The sequence below is a fragment of the Castor canadensis genome, chromosome 11 (genome assembly GCF_047511655.1).
Source record: "Castor canadensis chromosome 11, mCasCan1.hap1v2, whole genome shotgun sequence".
Lineage (NCBI taxonomy): Eukaryota > Metazoa > Chordata > Mammalia > Rodentia > Castoridae > Castor > Castor canadensis.
The window spans coordinates 37,890,090-37,911,589 of record NC_133396.1 but is presented as its reverse complement, the minus strand read 5'-3'; the positions used below and the strand labels follow the sequence as shown (position 1 = coordinate 37,911,589).

The window sequence follows — 21,500 nt, the reverse complement described above, 5'->3', positions numbered from 1 at the left end:
CCCAGCCTGTCCACTTTCGGGCTCCACTTCAAGAGCACTTCTGGGTAAACCTAGAAAAAGTGCGGTAGAAACGGAATTTGGGGGTTGGCTCAACTGCGCAAAGGAACTAAAGTGACTCCTGGAGGCTCAGGCTCTCAGAACCCAGATCTGACCCCCCACCTCTAGGGGATCTGCTCCCGTGGGCGGTGGCCCAGAGTTTACACCCTAAGCGGAATTAGGGAGGAGTTTAGTCCCTATAGTGAACTTTGGAAGGTAATAGGGTTGCCTAGGGAAGCTGGTGCTAGCCCACAGCCTGGAAAAGAGGAAGCCAGGAAACCAGACATACTTTACCAATTCATCTCACACCTCCACCTACCGCAGCTTTCCGTGGCGCCCCGGGAACCCCCTTCTCCTTCCTCCTTCCCACCGTCACTATCACCACCACCCTAGCTGCGGGAGCCCCGTGGTTTCCCACCTAGTCTTTTGTTTTTGTTTGTTAAATGTGTCTCCGGATCACAATTTCTCACAACTTCTCGCTAGGGTTGCAACTCCTCACTCAAGCCGCTTCCCTACGAACTTCTTCCCCCTTCCGGGCACCGCGCCTCCCTTCTCCCCCACCCCCACCAGGAAACCGCCTGAATCAACTTTACAAGAGCGCGCTGCGGGAGACTGACACCCAAGTCTCTCAGACACCCGGACCCTGCGGACTTTGGATGGATTGGGGGAGGGGGCACAGCAAGAGCGATGGGACAAGGGAGATTCCGCTGCCAAGCGCCCCCTATCTCTCCAAAGACTCATGCTGTGCCCGAGGCAAACATTAGGGCCAAAAAAGCAAGGGGCGGGGTGGGGGGTGGTGAGGGATACGAACACCTGGTGAATTGGAAAACCAAACTGCGCCGGGGCCGCCGGAGCTTCCAGACTCAGCCATCCCAACCCTAGACAAGGGTTGGTCTGGGATTGCCCCTACTCTCCAGCAGAACTCTGACCTCGGCCAGCGCCTACTCCCGCCTTCTCTCAGTCCCTCCCACCCAAACCCACGTCTTACCGAACCTGGAGGGGGAACCTGCCAGGGCGCCTCGCCGCTGGTCGCCCGCGCCGTGCGGGGCCTGGGGTGCAGCCGCCACTGATCCTCTAAACGCGGTCTCCCCGCACTCTCCCGGGCCAGGGGATGCAGAATGGTTTACAGAGGGACGGAGAGGCGCTGATTGGTCGCAGGCCGCCGTGACGTCGGCGGGCGCTGCATTAAGGCGAGGGGGCTTCCAGAGCTCAGCCAACAGCCGGGAGCAGTGACCAAGCCGCTGGAGCTGGGGAGAGACGCGCCGGGGCGGCGGACTGGGCCAGGAGACCAGGGACCAAGGGACGCGCGCCCAGAGAGAGCAGCAAAGAGCCGCGTCCCGTACGGCGACAGCGGTGATCTGCACCGAACTGTTCCAGCCTCTGGCCTACTGTAGCCGCTATACCCGGACATTATTTAAAGCTCTCCAAGCTGCCCCCTCCCCTCGACTCCTCCAGTTGCAAAAGGGGGGAAAAAAGGAAGGAAGGCGACTAGAAAGGAAACCTAAATTTGCCATCACAACGAAAAAAGAGAGGGAAAGGAAAAGGCAAAGAAAGTCCAGCGGCTGTGGGGCTGGACTCAGGCAGCGGGAGCGTGGGCCAAGCGATGCGGGGCTGCGCGCCCAGGCCGCCGCGAGTTGTGACTGGAGCCACCATGCACTGCCAGGCGCGGTAAAGAGCCAGACGGTATTGCCTCTCCGAAGGAGCTCAGGCGCAGGGAGGGCTGCCCCGAGGACACGGAGGCCTCCTGGAAGGCCACTGGCCGAGGTGACAGGGCTGGGGCGGTGGGGAGTGAGCAAGTGCGCCTGGCTGCGTCTGTCGGAAGTTGTCCCTCTTGGTTTTCGACTGACACAAACACTTCTCCAAAGGGGGGAAACTTAAGCAACAACAGCAATCAACAAGATCATCTCCCACTCTCCCCTTCCTCGCCCCCTCCCTCCGTCTGTCCTCTCCCCCTCCCCAGGCCCAGCGCGGGCGCCTGGCGCGTCCCAACCCGCTGCACTATGCCGGCAGTTTAGGATCCAAAGCTTCTCTACTCGTTTTGTTCTTTTCTTTTTTAAAGAGGGGGAAACCCCGGAGGTGGGCAGCCTGGCAGGCACACACCCGCTTTCATACTCCAACAAAAGCAGATGCACTTTCACTTCTGACAGCTCTACCTCAAGCCAGAGAGAACTCAGCGGCGCTTTCCACAAACGCGAGCTCGCGGTGTCTTCCTCTTCTTCTCCGTCTCGGTTTATTTATTTATTTCCGTTCCCGCCGCCGTTCTCGGTGACCTTCACTCTTCCGCGGGCTCTGGGCAGAAAAGTCCCTTTCTTGCCCGCCGGAGACTTTTTTTCCTCGCCTGGGGAGCTGAGGAGGCTCTGCTCCGCCCCACGGCCCTGGGACTCCCAGGCTGCACACTCCACGGAGGCGCCCCCTGCCCCGCGTAAACCCCGTTTCCCGTTTTGATTTTCTGGTGCGGGTTTAGGCTTGCACAGCCAAGTGTGTCTCCATCTGGTCATCTTCGGGAGTCATCCCCTTGGCTCTATTTGCCTCTATCTCTTCGGGCCTCACCCGACCAAACCAAAGACCATGGTGCACTGTGCCGGCTGCAAAAGGCCCATCCTGGACCGCTTCCTCTTAAACGTGCTGGACAGGGCCTGGCACGTCAAGTGCGTCCAGTGCTGTGAATGTAAATGTAACCTGACGGAAAAGTGCTTCTCCCGGGAAGGCAAGCTCTACTGTAAGAACGACTTCTTCCGGTGAGTACTTTCCTCCTGCACCTCTGCTGCTCCCTTCCCACGGGCCCTTCCCGGCCAACTTCGGATCCCAGGTCAGCGTGGCCTCAGCAGCCACGTTAGGAGCTGCCTTTGGAAAGGGCAGCCAAGCCTCTCAGAATCCTGCCTCTTGGCCAATTGGCGTGCTGGGAGCCTAGGGTAGCAGCCCTACTGTGGCCAGGAAAGTGTGAGTCCCGATTTGGCTGCACGTGCCTGGGAAGAAAGGGTCTGAACCTGTCTCAGCTCAGAAACTCCTCCAAGCTTGGAAGAGATAGGACAGCCCTGGGAGTTGTAGCTCCAGCTCCTATCTTTCCCTGGGCAATTGCGTTCTCCTGGCTTCCCAAGTTGCTCAATCTCCAGAATGAGCTTGGAAGCCTCAGCTTGTTCCCAGCTACTGCGTTTTGTTTCTCCGAGCGATCTTGGCGGGAACCACTGAGTCTTTTGGGTGGAGTGTCCCGGCTGCCAGGGTAGCAGCAGTAAAAGGTTCGACCTTGAAGCCAATCCTGCATGCCCAGGGGTCTTCCGGAAATCCGGATTGGCCTGTAAGCGCAGACCTGGGCAAACTGCCGTACTGTAGCCTGTGAAGTGCCCCGAGCTTTTTCTGGCTGCCCCGCCCGCCGGGATACGCAAGCGGTTCATCCTCGGGCCAGTGCCGACCCGAGCACTGAAGCGCGCCAGTAGCCTTCTCAGGCATGGTCCCACCAGGCCTGCCACCTCCTTGACGAGACCAGGCTTGTTGGAGCCAGGAGACTTTTCTTTACTCCCCACCTCTGTTTAGCATTTTAATTGTATTTTCCTAAACTCGCTACTTTGCCACATCATCCACAAAACACACAAAGTCAACCAAGAGGAACGGGAGCAAAAGCGAATTGTAATTTCACTGCGCGGGTTTGAAATCTTCCAGCTTACTAGGCTGACTTGGTCTCTGTGCTTTCTCTCAGTTTGTGGTGACAGATCAAACGAGAAGGTAGGGGATCGAAGCTATGGGGTTCCTTTTGCTCAGAAGCCCAGAACTCGCAGTTCCCAATACTGCTCCAGGACGCGTGACTCGGGTTTATGCGGAACTGTGGAGCAAAGCGGAGTACAAGCTGTTATTGCCCCGAGTCTGAGTCTTGGAGCCTCCGCAGGCTGCGTTGGGTTTCTCTGCAAAGACAGAATAAGAGCCGGAGGGCAGCAAATCATACCCGCTTCCAGCAAGCCCCTGAGGCCTGACTTACAAGGCAAAGCGCAGCAGGGTACCTAAAGCCGGCTCAGCCTGGCGGCGACTCCCGCTTGCGCCAATCTGCCAGGCTTTGCGCACGAATGTGGCAACAGCCCAGCTAAGCTACCCCGGCTCTCCCCCGCTGTGTTTGTTAACCCACCGCCAGAGCGGACTTCCCTAACGCCCAGCCGGGGCTTGGGTACTTTTGTGGTGAAACGCGACGCGGCGGGTGGAGGGAGGCACTCCGGGAGCATTTACACAATCTTTACATTTAAATTTGACTTCTCTGAATTTAATAGGAAAATGAGTATCCCCGTCCCCATCCTACCCCTAACGCCACCTTGCTACCTTTCTCCGCAACGCTTTTATCCTGGGAATAATGCCTGGGAATGAAGCTGGGGCGCAGCTTGGGCCCCTCGTTCTAATCGCTTGTGTTTTTCTTTTACTTTTCTCTGGTGCCCCGCGCTCTCTCCTCCTGACTCCTCACCGCTTAATTGGCATTCTGCGGCTATTTTTGACGTCCTCTCCTTTCCTCTCTTATTTCTCACTTTCCTCCTCCACTGCTTCTTTCTCTTTTCCTCCGTCTTCTTTCTCCCACTCTCTGTCTCCCCCTGCCCTTCGCCAACCTCCAACCCTCGCAGATGTTTCGGTACCAAATGCGCGGGCTGCGCGCAGGGCATCTCCCCTAGCGATCTGGTGCGGAGAGCGCGGAGCAAAGTGTTTCACCTGAACTGCTTCACCTGCATGATGTGTAACAAGCAGCTTTCCACCGGCGAAGAGCTCTACATCATCGACGAAAACAAGTTCGTCTGCAAAGAGGATTACCTAAGCAACAGCAGCGTCGCCAAAGAGAACAGCCTCCATTCGGGTGAGGCCCGAATTTCCAGCTGGCTAGGGGCTAGGATCCTGGGGGAGGAAGGTCAGCCAAGGCTCTTGCTCACCTGTCCTTTCCCTCTCCCCAGCCACCACAGGCAGTGACCCTAGTTTGTCTCCGGATTCTCAAGATCCGTCGCAGGACGACGCCAAGGACTCAGAGAGCGCCAACGTGTCAGACAAGGAAGGTGGCAGCAACGAGAACGACGACCAGAATCTAGGCGCCAAGCGTCGAGGCCCTCGCACCACGATCAAAGCCAAGCAGCTGGAGACGTTGAAGGCCGCCTTCGCAGCTACGCCCAAGCCTACACGCCACATCCGCGAGCAGCTGGCACAGGAGACTGGCCTCAATATGCGCGTCATCCAGGTCAGGGCCCTGGCGTGCCACTGTCTCTCATAGGCCCATACTCAGGGCACCCAGGACGAACCTGGAAAAGCCCAAAGTCCAGGAAGGGAGTGAGTTCTTGGAAGCTATGGGGGTGGGGGAGATGCGGACTCCGCAGGACCTTGGAAAGGCTCCCTCGTGCATAGAGCCTCAGAAACTCCCTCTTCTTCCTAGTCCAACAGAGGTAACAGGAGTGGGAGGAACTGGGAGCTGGGCATGAGGCTGGAGGACGGGACACTGTCCAACTCCACAGAGGTAGTTAGGCCCCTCTTTCTGCAAACACCCTGCCCCATTCCCACCCTTATTAAGAAAAATCAGGGATGTCGCTGTGGGCCCCAGAGTTAGTCAGTTCCTCTGGCTTCTGCACACCACCATCTCCCTCTAAGTCCCCAAACCCAATTTTGAGGATCTCTTGCCCAAGTTAACAAGCTCCAGAACAGAGATTTCCCCTTCAAAGAGAGGCTGTCATCCTCCACTAAGGGAGAGGTGGTTTGGTGGGAAGTCAGCTCTGCCTGGGCACAGTCCCCAGTGGGATAAGGAGGAGAGGCCATCTGGAGGTAGCAGGACTGTGTGTTGGGAGGAAGTGAAATTGCTTGTGATGTAGACAGCAGGAGTCTCTGGCCCAAAGCTAGGTGTGGATCAATGTGCCTGTAGGCTGTACGAGGGTGTGGGTGGATGTGCCTGAGAGGCTCAGTGTGCCTGTGCAAGTGTGGGGGCAGGCAGCTCTCTACAGCCGGCTCTGAGACCTCTGGGAGGGTGTGGGAACCTGTGCTCATGAATGCGGGCTTGTGTGTCTGTCACTACCTGTGAGAGGCTGTGGATAATTATGTTTGGCACCAGAGATTGTGGGCTTGGGTGTCAATACACTTGGGAAACTTAAGTCTCGGCAGGAGACTTTCTGTATCTCTGTCATGATCATGGGGTGGAGGGAAGAAGAGACCGTGAAAAGGAAGCTATGTGTGTGACAATCTTTTGGAGAGGTTTAGTGTCTATGAGTGAATAGCCACAGAGACACTAACAGTGTGAATGTTAGTAACAACAGCGGCTACCCCACAACTGCCTCACGTAGGGAGAGGCGATTCGCCCAGGTCTACCCAGGTCCCTCTGTCGGGAATACTGCTCACTCTTCCCTCGGTGTCTGTCCGGCACGGTCCTGCACGGAGACTCCCCCACTCCTTCCGTAATAGCACGTGTGCGCGCCCAGAAGTCTAGTCTACGATCCCGGCGGTGGAGGGGCAAAGGGCAGGACCCCGCCGCACACACGGGCTAGGGAGTAGAGTGTCGGTGGCCTCACCCGGTGGCGTGTGTGCTTCAGGTCTGGTTCCAGAACCGGCGCTCCAAGGAACGCAGGATGAAGCAGCTGAGCGCTCTGGGCGCCCGGCGCCACGCCTTCTTCCGCAGTCCGCGTCGGATGCGGCCGCTCGTGGACCGCCTGGAGCCGGGAGAGCTCATCCCTAACGGCCCTTTCTCCTTTTACGGAGGTGAGTGTGCGCGGTCGAGTGGCCAAGTCCGGGCCGGCTTCGCTAGAAGCGGGTGGCAGCGCGGGAGGCTCCCCTCGGTTTCTATTGCAAAGTGTAGAGGCAGGTAGAGGAGGGCGAAGGCTGGGGAGAAAATCAGGGGAGGTTCTGAGACCCACCGCCAAAGTTGTGATCCTGAAAAAGGAGGGTGGGCAGGTAGGGAGCAGCTCCAGGTTTTGCGCAGTCTTCTCCCTGCTCCCAGGCCCGCAGGGTCGCCCGAACGGCTAGTTCCCACCTTTTTCGCCCCGCGGGACCAGGACCCCGCCCTGACATCCTCCTCCTCGCCACTCCGCAGATTACCAGAGCGAGTACTATGGCCCCGGGGGCAACTACGACTTCTTCCCGCAAGGCCCCCCATCATCGCAGGCCCAGACGCCAGTGGACTTACCCTTCGTCCCGTCGTCCGGGCCGTCCGGGACGCCCCTGGGAGGCTTGGAGCATCCGTTGCCCGGCCACCACCCATCCAGTGAGGCGCAGCGGTTCACCGATATCTTGGCGCACCCTCCAGGGGACTCGCCCAGCCCTGAGCCCAGCTTGCCCGGACCTCTGCATTCAATGTCAGCGGAGGTCTTCGGGCCCAGCCCACCCTTCTCGTCGCTGTCTGTGAATGGCGGGGCGAGCTATGGGAACCACCTGTCCCACCCCCCTGAAATGAACGAGGCTGCCGTGTGGTAGCGGGATCTCGCACGGTCCGCAGAATTTGTGGTTGTACAGAAACGAACTTTTATTTAAGAAAAATAGGGGAAAAAAGGAAAAAAAAATAAAAAGCAAGCCTCCTGTCCACTTCCTCCAGCATCGGGAACCGTTCTCGGTTTGGGGAGACCAGATGGAAAAGGGGGACACAAAATAGGATCCAAATCCGCCTTGATGTGGACCTGGGATCCCCGCACTGTTTGGCAAGGTGCAGAACTGGGGCTCCCCAAGGGGAATGCAGAGCTCTTCCCACCTCCCACTTGGACCCGGATCCGTGGACAGACTCTGTGGGCCTGTGCCCCTGGACGGCGGGCGGTGGAAAGACATCCAGGACAGCCGCAGGCATGCCGGGCCATTAGTGATGCCAGGAATACGGGGAGGGAGGCCTTGAGGAGCGCAGCCCAGTGAGGGAGGTGAGGCGGTCGGCGGCCGCTGAGGGCCAGCCAGGAGGGTTCTAGCTCTGGGATATCCTTTGTTAGTGTTGTCTCAGAGTTCAGCGACAGCGATGACAAACTCTTATAGCTTCAGAAACACCGACCTGCTGTGCATCAGGTGGGACTATATATACATATATTTTTTGTCTATCTGGGTTTTTGATTTTCGTTTTTGCCAAAATTGCAAAATTCTAAATGTAAAGCCCTCAGTATCAACTCTTCTACCTTCACAGAGCTCTACACCACACACAGACACATAGACACACACATAGACACACAGACACACAGACACACACACACACACACACACACACACACACACGTTTTCGACAGGATGGTCTCCAGCCAGACCTCTCAGTAAAATGACTTGAACATCAGTTGTACAAGTAAAGTATTCTACCTTCACACACAAAGTTTAAAAAAAGACTATTGAACTAAAAACAGTCAACTGTTTACGTATAACGTTAAATTCAGGAGTTCAGTGTTTTACTAATATATCCTGTTTGAAACCTCTTGTTCAAAAACAAAATGTTTTGAGCAATCAACCAAAATTGTTCCTCTTCTTTTCCTGTAAATGTTCTAACAGATTTGCAGGGCTTGCGGCTCACTGTGCTAGTATGTTAAAAAAAAAAAAAAAGGTGTTGTTTACACAAGGCAAAGAGAAAACATGATATTCAGACAGTTGCCAAATAGAATAATTATAGCACAAATACTGTAAAGGTGCCTGGCACCAGCAACCTGAGAAAGTGTTAAAGAAAAAGTGTTACAAGGTTTAAAAAAACATCTTTGCTAATTTTTAGTCCTGTTGAACATTCATGGAATTGTTAATATGACTTATATAGACCCACACAGGTTTTATTTTTGTGTCTTTAAAATAAAGTCCAAAATATTTAAATTTTATGGTCAAATATGCAGTCAACAGCTGCTACTTTTTTCTTTATATATTAAATTTCTCATATGTCTTTTATTGTTCTAATAAACCTAAGCTTGTGTGACCTCCAGTGCATATTAGACCATTCACTGTATGAAAGAAAACATGTTGAATAAATTTGTGAGTTTTTAATAAAAATAGAATATCTGATGTTTAGATAATTGGCATGATATTTGATGTTTTCAATCACTGGAGGGAAGATCTGGTGGGGTGCCAAATGGGCACACAGAAGCCAGGTGGAAGACAGTCAGGATTGGGGTGATATATCTGTTTTCACCTTGACGATGGCTGAACCCCTTTGCTAATGTCAGTCAAGCTTTTTCTCTGTGGCTTCCTGCTGCTATTAAATACAAATTTGCATTCTGTGGATTTAACCGATACAGTTGAAGAGACATTTGCTGATAAGTTAGTATAGAATTTGAAATAGAAATCAAATCCATGGCTAAAAAATGAGTGGTCCCTGTCTGTGATTAGGCATGAGATCCAAAGCATTCTCTCTTCTCACTGGCCTTGTGAATGTCAGACACTTGTAAATATATAGTTAGAGGTAGGGTTTTTTTTTCAGTTGCAATTCATTTTTCATAGATAATCCTGCTTTCTAATTTGGTGGTTTGAAAGATAACATAAAACGAATGTACAGTATAGTTAGAAATGAGATACCTTAATCCCTTTCACAGAATTGATATGAAATTATTAGAGTATTTGTTACATTTGACGTTCCCCAGAAGGAAAACTATTTTACCTGGCACAAAAATCATATTAAGTTTCTTTGAAAGATGAACAAAATACCTAACACAGAAATCAAATTTCAATTGGAAGTTACCAGTAGATTCAGAAAAGTAGTACAATCCCTTCCAAACCTTCATTAAAAATAGAAGGAATCTGAATATTTTATCTACTATGAAATACCCATACATGAGTGTATATGTGTGTTTTAATATCAGACACTTTTAGAGCTCCAGAATTTCTTTACCGTATCACCTAGATTTTAGTCTGGATTATTTATTTCCTTATTTTAAAAAAATCAAAATTTTTACATTAAATAGTATGTAATTTCCAGGGCTATTTTCATATTTTGTTAAGACACAACCAAGTTTATCTTTCTTGCAGAGAAGGTTTTAAGATAAGCAATATTTCACTGCATCCCTATGATAGCTTATCTAATGGGGGGGAGGACTATGAGAGAGGAATCTGGCAGTTCTTTCAGAAGTAAAATTTTATTAAATACGAGGGAGACTTTTGAAACTCCTAGCCTCTGCATACAGCACATTTTCTTTATCTACTTTATATGCAATCACTGGATCGGCATGTTTTTTGCCCTTTTAGTATTTATATACATTAAATCATTGCAAACTTATTATAGTCACCACCCTCTGTCCCCTCCCCCTTAAAGACATTCATTTGACTGAACTTATGCTCATCTGGAAACTGCATTTTCCTACCAAGACTGCTTGAATTATTTAGCAGCTTTATTGTGGCACTCAGGCATTTGATAAGAAGCATTTTAGAATTGGGCAGGTGGTGTGGATTCAATTCTTCTAACTCTGTGGCAGTGGCCAGTCTTTCTCTTCTGCATGGTGTTGTGAATCCTGGCAAAAACCCGAACAGGTGGCAATCTCAGCAGTCTAATTTGGAGCCCAAGATCCAGGAAGAAGCCAGAAATGGCAGAGACTGGTGGCACATTCTCTTCAATGCCGCACTGCCCACCTCTGCCGGTGAGGTGCAGGGAAGTACAACACCATCCCCACTCAGAGCACCCTGGAGAGATCCAAGGGCAGGAAGAAAGTTCTGTTGTCATTCACTCTATCCCAGAAGGGCAGCTTCCTCTTGGCCAGACTGGGAGGCCTGGTTCCTTCCTTCAGTCATCTTAAAGCTGCTTCTCTCTGCCTCCTGCCACCTGCTCTCAGGGTCCAGTGGCACGAAGCAGCCATTTATACAGGCGAGGGAGCTGAAGCTCACCAAGCCACTTCTCCCAGTTGGCAGAGGCTCTGGAGACTGCTTTTGGTGCAAGACAAGGTGAGGCAGGAGTATGTGTAGAGATCTTGGACAGACATTGCCAGAAGTCTGGGTCTTGAGGTTTGAGGATGTATGGGAAGAGAGATAGGTGGGAATCTGGTTTCCCTAAACTCTTGAAATTTGTCAAGTGAATAGACAGTTGTTTCAGACAATTAGGGGGAGGTGTGTACTGTCACCTCTGCCCAACTTCTGCTAGTCCTACATCTGCCTTCCACTTTGCAGCTTTTAGACAGCAGGCAGAGAGATGTGAACCTGGAGAGCCTTGTGTGTCCTCTCCAGAGGACAGACTGTTCTTTTAGAAGACTGCTCCAGAGAGCTCATCTCATCTATTTTAATGTAGATGCTGTGAGGTCCTAATTTCTTCTACAGAGGTATTTAGTCTTTGAAATAGCCTCTCCCGTTTCCATCCCCACTCACCCTAATCAGAAGGCTCTTCCCCACATCACAAGAAATTAGAATGCAATTAAGGGAAGAGCCCCCAGAAGGATCATTTGAGGGGTTTCACCCCTATTCAGTGCCTCAGCTTTTCTTGGTTGCATCTAAAGTCCTAGAATTCTTTCCTCTTTATGCCACTGCAGGAATCCTGTCCTACCCTTGATGTGGAATAAGAAAGCAAGGAAGGCATTTTTGGGGCCCTGTGATGTGTGCGACAGGAGTAGAGTGCTCTTGATTCTTTCCTAAAAATGCTTCCCAAGTCAGTGGAGACCAGGACAGGGAAGGGAGAGTAGGTAAGCAGGTCTATGGCATTTTCTGTTGAGTGTTTGCCCAGCACAGCTCCAAATGGACCTGTAGTGAGTGTCCTATTTGCATGACGGGGTAGAGATGGTCTCTGCCCTGACTCACCTTCCTTTCCCTTTTGTCCTTCTTCCTTGCATTGAAGGGCAGGTTTCTAAGCACTATTAGTGCTCAAAATACCAAGGGAAGAGGACTGGCTGAGATAGTTTCCTAAATGTAGGGTGGGAGAAACATTTCTGTTCTTTGAAGCCCAGGACAATGGCACCTTGTAAAGGACTGAAGAGCACATTTTTTCTCTGGAGGCCCAGATGCAGGCACAGGATTGCAATTATAGAGGATAATTTTAAAAACAACCCTCCCCCAAACTGTTCTCATAGCCTGAGTTGTTTTTTTTTTTAACTGATGGTAAAATGAGATTTTCTTCACCTGAGTCCACTTCCTAGTTTTACATTCTTTTCCTTCCATGTCTGAGGGGATTTACCCTAAGACACGTTTTCTATATCCTCTGAAGCCACCTAGAACGGGGACATAGGACAAGCCACACTAAAATATTGTCTTATTGTTGGACTCTCAGGGCCTATGAAGATTGTGAAAGTAGGGACTCTCTCTTCCTTTGGGCTCCACAGGAGACACTGAGCTAGCGTTGCCAGATTGTTCAGCTCTGGGATCCAACTGGCATGGACTGTCCTTAAGAAGGGCACCACCACAGTGTATCACTACTATCTTTTGCTTCATTCTTTCAAGGCTATTTTTGTGTTTAGTGGGTTCTAGATCTCGCTATAGGACTTCCAATACATACTGACGGGATAGACCATTTTGTACTTAAACTTATTCCTTTTTGCAGTTTAAGTTTACATGTTTGTCAGTGTGTAGAGAGAATCTAACTTACAATTTTTGTATCTCATCTAGCAGTGCCTGCCACATAGTGGGCAGCCAGGGAATGCTCTATGAAGGAAAGAGAATGGAAAAGGATTGCATCTCTCTATGCCTGAGTGCAATTAAAATTATCCCCGTCTTTATTTTTTTTCACTCTACTCCTCCAACGGTGGGCCTGAGTTTTTCTGCATTTGTGCACCAGTTTCAGGTTATCTGCGTTCGCCCTCATCAATACCGAGGAGCGTTCAGTAGTGTAATCCCCACTCCACCCCCTTTTCCTTGCTCAGGCAAAGCTACTTGGAAAAGCTGCAAAAAACGATCTTTATTTGTGCACAGCCATAGCGATTCCTAATTATTCATATTAATAAAGACACCAGCAGTTCGCCGCACACTTACACATGCACATCACTGACGTAGAATTCCCAAATTCTGGCCGCCGGAGGGGCCAAAGATATGTACCCGGCTCCAGACTCCTAAATTGTGAAAAGCCAAATGTGTTTTGGGTCCCAGTTTATGCATACCCAAGTCAAAAAGCTTACCCCTTTACTCCTTCCTCCTTCCCAAATCGGCCACCGTGGGCCACGGCTACCCTACATTTTATTCCAATACGAACTTCCCACAAACTTTGAGGCATATTTTGGGTAAAGGGGACACTGGCTGCGCGAAAAGCAATCATCCCTTAGCGCCAGGGGCAGTCACATGCCCTGGAGTGCCCCCGCACCACCCAACACGCCTTCCGAGGTACGCGCACGCGCACTCGCGTTCGGGAGGCCCCAGTCCCTTAAGCGTTCGGCGCGCTTCCGTCTTTATCCTAGCAACGCCCATAGTAACGCGTAGGTCCCGCCCCCTTTGCGCGGGCCTCCCGGAAGTTACTGGTCCACTGCTGAGCGCCGAGCTCCTTGCTGTCCCTAGCTGTGTGGCGGAGTAGCGTCTGGGTGAGAGCACCCGGAAAGGGAGCTTCCGGCTGGGATTGGGGCCCGTACAGTAGGGTAGGCAGCGCGGACCTGGACCTGGTGACGATGGCGGAGCCGCAACCCTTGGCGCTGCAGCTGGAACAGTTGTTGAACCCGAGACCGCGGGAGGCGGATCCTGAGGCCGACCCCGAGGAGGGTGAGGCCTGACTGGGGCAGGCCACGTGCGAGCTGTGGGCCGGACCTAGGATGGGCGCGGGTGGTGTGTGAGGTTCGGGCAGCGGTGCTTCGCCGCCTGGCCTACTCGCCTTCCCCTCTGTTCCAGCAAAGGTTGCTTCCGGGCTTTGGCTTGTTTAGACTTGGTGGGTGGGTGGAATTTACTTAGGACCGGGGCAAGGAGCAGGCTGAGTTGTTGAGAGGCTTTTGGAGGGAGCTAGGGTGGCAGCAGGTTGGAAGTTATCTTTCAGAATGACCTACCTCATTGGTATTGCTTTAGAAAGAGGGAGAAGGACGTCTCATCAGTTTTTATTTATTTGGGTTCTGACTCTTAAAAACTTGCTTGGAGAATGAAGGAAAAAGTAGGATTCCTTGGTTCTGTTTAAGTTTCTTTAGGTCTAAGGCTACTTGCTCGGGGACTGATGGTAGACCTTTGTTCTGTAAGCTGATGTTCAAGGTCTAGCTGGAAGTAATCCTGCTTTAGATGTGAGTCAGAGAAGTGTGAGGAAGGGATAAAAGGAGGGATGTATGAGAGTGCTGAACCGTGTCTGAGAAATATCAGGTGAAGAATAGGGTTGTTTAGGCAGGGTAAGTAAAGAAAGCTCTCTGAGGGGTGGGACTGAGTGAAGGTAGAACTTGATGACTGATTTAAAATACTAGAGCGACTGTCACAAACTGAAAATTAGTTTTACACGACTCAAGGCATAGAAATATATCTACTAATAGATGCAGGGAGTCAGCTTTCTGTTCAGAAACAGCAATGAGACAGCCATTTACCTGGAGAACTAATGAGTCCCTTATTCCTGGAAGTTGGTAGAGATTTTGTATAGGACATTCAAGCATGAGTTGAAAGGGTTGAACAGGGTTGCTAGTAAAGTTCCTTTTAACCTGAGATTCTGTTTTCTTTCCCTCTTTCCCCACAGCCACTGCTGCTAGAGTGATTGACAGGTTTGATGAAGGGGAAGATGGGGAAAGTGATTTCCTGGTAGTGGGTAGCATTAGAAATCTGGCTTCAGCCTCCTTCCTGGACACAGACAAAAAGTATTCTGGCAAAACCACATCTAGAAAAGCTTGGAAGGAAGACCATTGGGACCAGATTCTGCCAGGTTCATCTGGTAAGACTTTTTTTTTGCACAGAACTCTATCTTCCCTAATTTTTTAAAAGTGGATACTCTTACAAGTCTGTGTGCCTCTATTATCTTAGGAGAGACCACTGATTTGTCATTTGGAAGGGCCTTCCTTAGAAGTTACTTCATTTCACTTCATAGAACCTGAAACCCAGGTTCTATGTGTTCAGGCCTATGTGTTCAGAAACTATTGTGTCTGATAAACATGCTACACCCTTGTATTTTGACCCTTCAGTGTTTTAGGTCTTGCACTACCTCACTGTATTAGTTATTTGTAAACTCACCGTTTGCTATTTTAAAAATAACATAATGCTTTCCTCTTCTCTGAAAAAGAATTGGGAGAATATAAGCTTACCATTTTAAAGAATTATAAGTGTCCTAAGGTGAAAGAAGGGACTGGATATGGTAATTATTGAGAGGATACCATTTGTTTTCCTTTAGGGAGGTCAGGGATACCATGTTGAGAATGCAGAGATAATATACAAGGAACTATCATTCACATTATGATATCTATGATTTAGTCCTTGATGTAGTTCTGGGAGCTTGTGATAAGCTCATTTCATATTCTTTGTCTAGAGACTGATAAAGGGACTAATCAGAGACAAATATGATATTTATTGAACTCTTACCATGTGTCAAGCCACTGTGGTTAGCTCTTTAAGTTCTGAGAGCCTCAAAAAAAAAAATCACCATTGTCATTACCTGTACCATTTAATTATCCCAATAGCCTGAGCGGTTAGTATTATTTATCCCCATTTTACAGATAAGTAAGGGGCTAATATATTACCTTGCTCAAGCCAGGATTTAAATGAAAGCAGTCAATGCCAAGATGTATGCTCTTAACTATTGCACTGTATGTTTCCTAGTCTGAGAAATGACACGTAGTCAAAGGATTCTTTACTGTTTTTGCACTTAGTTTTAATATTTTATTTTTTTATATTTATATTTTTCATAGCCTTGTCTGTTTCTTAAATTTATGTATATGTCCTTAAAGAAGTACTGAAGACCCATCATGTTTTCATAAAATCTTTATTTTATTGAAGAAGGTTATTGGTAACTCATTCCTATATCTGGTAATCATACTTGTTATATATGGGACTTTTATGTTCCACTAAAGAACAGATTGGATAAATAGTAAAAGCTTCTAAGTATCAAATGATGACCTGAGCATAAGTAAAACCAGGAACCTTAACAAAGATCAAGTTCAGATTACTTCCTATGGAAGATAGAACCCATCTGATTTATTAGCAGCTCTCTAAGCTCATCTTCTACCAGGTGCAGATTACACTCCAGTGTAGATCTTTTCCTTCCCCCTTTCTGTCTTATGAGCTGTGCCTATGCCCATAAGTAAAATTATAATGTCACCTTCACGTGAAGCCATCCTCACCTTTTCAGAAGGATTAAATGGTTTCTTCTCTGTGTACTATGTACTGATGATATTGTAACATAATTATTGGTGTGCACATCTACCTCCTACCAGACTATGAAGTCCTGTCCGCAAGTATTAAATTCTGTCTTTCCTTAGCCTTGATGCCTGACTCACAATGGGTATTAATAAGTATTCAATAAATAGAGTATGCTGGTATGATAGAAATTTGAGATAGCTAATGATAAGCAATAGTTTTTCAGTTAACAGGTTTGGGGAGACTGTTCTTCAAGGTCCAGACCAAAATGCTACCTTCCTTTTTTTTTTGAGACAGGGTCTCATTGTATAGCTCAAGCTGGCCTTGAACTCTCAGTTCTCCTGCCTCAGTCTGCTGGATGCTAGAATTATAGGCAAGTGTCACCACTTCCAACTTACCTTTTCCTTAGAGTCTTTCTTAAATTTACCTGTCCTGTAGTTAAAATTTGCCCCTCCTCAGATTTTATTGGTTATTGATGTTTTTTTAGAGCACTTTCACTTCTTCTTTGTATTGTAGTTTTTACAGATCTGTCTTTCCCACCAAAACCTTCTCAGGGCTAGACCCGTGTTCTGTTTATGTTTGCCTCTCCCTTAGCATTTTAAAGGTAGTAGGTTTATAGTAAATATTTACTGGATTCAATTGAATGCAATAATAAATTTGTTCCCCTATAATGACCTGGATTTTTTTCTCCATGTAACACTTTTTTTTCTGGTTCAGATGAGGAAATATCTGATGAGGAAGGATCTGAAGATGGAGATTCAGAGGGCCTGGGCCTGGAGGAATCCGAGAATGATGACCTGAGTGCTACTGAAGATCAGGATGTTGATGATGGTGGAGAGAGCAGTCTGGCCTGGAGGAAGAAGAGCAGATGCCACTCTGCAGAGATGCCAGGCTTCAGTTTCCAGGGCATCAGTGACTTTGAGAAATTTACTGAGGGAATGGATGACCTTGGGAGTAGTGAGGAAGATGAAGAGGAAGAGAGTGGCATGGAAGAAGGGGATGTTGAGGAAGGCTTGGCGGGTGAGAATGAGGAAGACAGGGCCAGAGATAGGAACAGTGAAGATGATGGTGTGGTGATGACATTCTCCAGTGTCAAAATTTCTGAGGAAGTGGAGAAAGGAAGAGCTGTGAAGAACCAGATAGGTTTGTATGTAGTCTTACTGGTTGTTTGTTTTTCAAAGTATCTGCATTTGCTCTACTTTTTGTTTGTTTGTTGTTTGTTTTTGGCTGTTCTCTCTCTGGTATCCTTCCAGTTAGTTTGTGATGTGCCTTTCTTGTCTAGAGGCCTAAAGCCCCATTCCTCTCTGCTTAGCCAGCCATTTCTCTGCTGAGCTGCTTAGCTGGTTCTGCTTTAGTACTTGTGGCAACTGCAGAAGATTGAGGAGGAGAGCATGTTCTCCTTTTTTTGGGCTTTAGCGTTCCTTCTCTCATATAGCAAATATTTGCTTCTAAGATACGGAAATTATTTCCTAGAATAGAGAGTTTTTATTTGGGATGAAACTGATAAAGCTGTGCTGATTGGAGACTGGTATTTCTTGTCCCTCCCCTGTCCCCATCCCAAGAAGATTTTATAACTCAAGATAGGATTCTCTTTTCTTCTTTCTCAGCACTGTGGGACCAGCTCTTGGAAGGAAGGATCAAACTACAAAAAGCTCTTTTGACCAGCAATCAGCTGCCTCAACCAGATATTTTTCCTGTTTTCAAGGACAAAGGTGGCCCAGAATTTGTCAGCGCCCTAAAAAATAGTAAGAATACTTATGACATATTTGGATACTTAGAATCACTGAGGTACTTTGGGGTATACCAGAATTGATGTAAAGGAGGAAGAAATTTTGTTTTAGTGATATTATGGTATAGAATGTGGTTTCAACTCTTCTTTTAAAAATAGCAATATTTTAACCTATTTATATATGAAGACAACTTGATTGAAGTGGATTGTTGCTTGAGCCATGTGTTTTTCACTTCCTACTTGCTTTCGCTCCCTACACTCCCCTTGGCTTTCTGAGTTAGGAAAATCCACTGCTGTAGAATAGAAGGGAGAGGATGAATGATTAAACTCATTCATTTAAGTTGGTTGTATTACATAGTTAAAGGAAGCTTTCCTTTGGGAGTGTTTTAGAACAGCCTGCTAAGATGTTCTTATTCATATCTTCCCTTGGGTGCTTTATGGCACTGAAGGACTGGGGCACAGGGAGATTCGGGGTGAGTCCTCTGTAGCTGGAATCACTATTCTCTGTGTGTGTGTGTGTGTGTGTGTGTGTGTGTGTGTGTGTGTGTGTGTGTGGTAGTGGGGTTTGAACACTTTGAGCCACTCCACCAGCCCTTTTTTGTGATGGGTTTTTTTCAGATAGGATCTCTTGGAACTATTTGCTCAGGCTGGCTTCAAACCACGATTTTCCTGATCTCTGCCTCTTGAGTAGCTAGGATTAAAGGTGTGAGGTACTGGTGCCGGCTGGAATCACTATTAATTTGAATGTTGAGACTTAGTGTTTCCATTTGCTCTTTAAAACTTAAACCCTGGGTGGAAAGCACAGACCTGCAGGCATTAGCTACTTCGGAGGCTGAGGCAGGAGGATCCCTTGGGCCCAGGGATTAAGGTCAATCTGGGCAACATAGCAGGACAAAACAAAAAAATCTCTCATGTCGTGGAGTTAGATTTGGAAGGAAACTGAGGAAAACATCTAATTTGGCATTTACCTCTAGGTGGAACCACCTTAAGCCATTTAAGATACATATATAGGATTTCTAGGATAGAGAATTCTGTGAACCTTTTTTGTATGGGAAAATGCATGGTTTAATTAGGAATGACTTCCTAGGTTCCAACTTTAATTTTTGTGTCCTGATATACACTTGAAGTCTATTTCATGTGTGAAAAGTGGGCAATCCTTCCAGAAACCTTCCTCTATTTACTGTGAAAGTAGTTCTTTTATACCTCTTCTCCCAATTTTCCTTCCTTCCTTGCTTTCGTTTTTTTTTTTTTGAGATTTTTGGAGCACTTCTGTGCTATTTTTAATGCTTTAGTACCCTAAATTCTGGAATGCCTTTGGGTGAGACCTAAATTGTTCTAGATTAAATATCATAAAGGTTTTATGGTAAGCCCTTTTCCATTTTGTTATGCATTCTTCTTGCTTAATCTTTTCTTTTTAAAAAATTCATTTTAAAATATATTTTTAGGATTAGCAAAAGGTATAATGGGACAGATTCTTATTCTTGGATAACTTTTTAGTTTCTTTAGTCATTTTAATGCTGTTTAACTTTTGTTTTAAACAGTTCTGATTTTTTTAATCTGTCTGTTTTGTACTTAGCCAATTGCCTCTTTGACTTATTGGTGAACTTCAGTTAATCTGACAAATGTCTATTAATCTGACAGGGTATATTGTGGTAGAGGAGGGAGAAGAAAGGAATGCTTGTTTGGTGTCACATATTCTGAGAGGAAAGGGTGCTGTCTAATAACCAGAGTTTCTGAGTGTCTGAAGGGTAGCTAATTTTTGTTTGTTACAACTTTCTGATGGCATTGTATATTTTCCTGTTGTAAACAGAATTTTCAGAACAATTTCTTGACTACTACATTCTTCTTAGTATTCTTATTTTTTATATGCTGCTATATAACTGGTGTGAAACACAGGCTGAATTTATACCAACACCAGAACAAACAGTAGAACTTGCTGTCTTTAATAAAATCTCTTTTCACTTTGCTTGTCATAGAGGGTAGTTAAAGTCAGACTGCCTGGGTTTGGATTTCATCTCAGCAATGGCTAGTTATGTGACATTGGGAAGGTACTTCACAGTAAAATGGGGAAAATATGGTTGTGAGGATTAAAGGACATAATCAATATAAAGCATAAATGTTAGGTACTAGTATTATCTTTTTCTGCTGAAAGGCAGTTGTCAATGTTCAGCTATGTGAGTGGTTGATACCACTGTAACTAACCATCATACTCACTGTCTTGGGGATGTTTTGTTTTTATTTTTTAAATTATTTATAAGTATTTAGATTCCTTATATAATTCAAATTAACTGTTTGTTCTGGAAGATGGGTAGTGTTATAGCCTACTGTAATACATATAATTCAGTTTTGACCTATTGTGAAACCATAGAAAGGTGAGTAGAGATTTCCTCATTGCCAAACTGAGTTCTTGCTTCCCTGAAGCATTTAGCCTTGAAATATTTCTGCATATACTATTTGGTTTTTCCTACCTTTCAGATCTCTTCTCAAGCTCCTCCTTGACCCTGTCAATGTAATTTGCATTACATTTAGAATCCTGTCTGTAGGTTGTGTTTTCTGAGTATGTTCTCTCCTTGCACTGACCCTAACTTTAGTCTTTAAAGCAGCAGACTCCAGCTACATTCTAGCACAGTGAACTCCTGAATGCCAAGTCTTTGTACTTTCAGAACTTTTCAGAAACTAAACAAATACCTCCTTGCTTCTCCCCACTCCTCAACACATGCACTTACCTAGTCACCTTGCTGTTACATATTGGTAATTAGATCTCTTCAACCATGACATGATTTCAAATACATTCTTTGGTATTTTAGTGGGTGCATAAGTGGTAAGCCACAGAGTAACCTTAACAGAATTAAGGGGCTTTTTTTGCACACACAACTACTTCTCAAGGGATTAGCTTTTTCCCTCTGACTTTACCAAGTTATGTAGTTATGAGGTAGCATTTTATGTTGGTGACAATGATAGGTAAGGAAGAAGTCAGGTTACTTAAGGAAATCTCTTCATGAATTATTTCAAACTTTTTTTTTTTTTTTTTTTTGGTATTGAGGCTTGAACTCCAGGCCTACACCTTGAGTCACTCCACCAGCCCTTTTTTTGTGAAGGTTTTTTTCGAGATAGGGTCTTAAGATCTTTTTGCCTGGGCAGGATTTGAGCCGTGATCCTCCTAATCTCTGCCTTCTGAGTAGCTAGGATTATAGGTGTGAGCCACTGGTGCGGGACTACAAACTTTTTATTATGGACTATATCAAACCTAGCTCACACCTGTAATCCTAGCTACTTGGGAGACTGAGATAGGGAGGATTGTGGTTCAAGACCAGTTCAGGCAAGTAAATGGTTTGTGAGATCCCCATCTCAAAAATAATGGACTGGAGCAAAATGGACTGGAGGTGTGGCTCAAGTCATAGAGCATCTGATTTGCAAGTGTGAAATCCTGAGTTCAAACCCCAGTCCCACCAAAAAAAAAAAAATAGACCATAGCACATTGCACTCCTATACACTGTCACCAGCTTAAGCAACGGAACCATGTGAATGATCATCTTATTTCTCTATCCTTATGCTAGCCTTCCCCTCCCTTTTTGGATTATTTTGAAGGGAATAACTTCTCCATTTATCAGTAAAATCTTTCAGCATGAATGTCTAAAAAATAAGGATTTTAAAAAAGGTTTTT

General features: G+C 47.1%; 2 protein-coding genes and 1 pseudogene across 5 annotated transcripts in view; 2 read left to right on the top strand and 1 right to left on the bottom strand.

Moving 5' to 3' along the window:
* Positions 1 to 1,953, bottom strand: part of LOC109691237 (activated RNA polymerase II transcriptional coactivator p15 pseudogene) — a 43,099-nt pseudogene extending 41,146 nt beyond the window's left edge.
* Positions 851 to 8,966, top strand: Lhx1 (LIM homeobox 1). Of its 2 annotated transcripts, none has more exons than XM_074046309.1 (5): positions 851 to 2,774; positions 4,632 to 4,858; positions 4,995 to 5,230; positions 6,564 to 6,729; positions 7,061 to 8,966. In XM_074046309.1, the coding sequence occupies exons 1-5, from the start codon at positions 2,605 to 2,607 to the stop codon at positions 7,438 to 7,440; spliced, it is 1,179 nt and encodes a 392-aa protein (XP_073902410.1). In that variant the 5' UTR covers positions 851 to 2,604; the 3' UTR covers positions 7,441 to 8,966. The 2 variants fall into 2 exon arrangements, with proteins under 2 accessions (XP_073902410.1, XP_020026692.1); XM_020171103.2 differs by having other exon boundaries at positions 854 to 2,774; positions 4,953 to 5,230.
* Positions 8,967 to 13,309: 4,343 nt separating this feature from the next.
* Positions 13,310 to 21,500, top strand: part of Aatf (apoptosis antagonizing transcription factor) — a 99,998-nt gene continuing 91,807 nt past the window's right edge. For all 3 annotated transcript variants that reach the window (XM_074046303.1, XM_020171095.2, XM_074046304.1), the window contains exons 1-4: positions 13,310 to 13,560; positions 14,501 to 14,692; positions 16,825 to 17,250; positions 17,715 to 17,852. In XM_074046303.1, the coding sequence (XP_073902404.1) occupies positions 13,470 to 13,560; positions 14,501 to 14,692; positions 16,825 to 17,250; positions 17,715 to 17,852 (847 nt within the window). In that variant the 5' untranslated portion in view covers positions 13,310 to 13,469. The remainder of the gene's footprint in view (positions 13,561 to 14,500; positions 14,693 to 16,824; positions 17,251 to 17,714; positions 17,853 to 21,500) is intronic.

Bases quoted from the DNA above. Each gene is read 5' to 3' on its own strand.
- Lhx1 (XM_020171103.2), top strand. From the start codon at position 2,605: ATGGTGCACTGTGCCGGCTGCAAAAGGCCCATCCTGGACCGCTTCCTC. The intron at 4,859-4,952 runs GTGAGGCCCGAA...CCCTCTCCCCAG, and splicing joins AGAGAACAGCCTCCATTCGG to CCACCACAGGCAGTGACCCT. The intron at 6,730-7,060 runs GTGAGTGTGCGC...GCCACTCCGCAG, and splicing joins CCCTTTCTCCTTTTACGGAG to ATTACCAGAGCGAGTACTAT.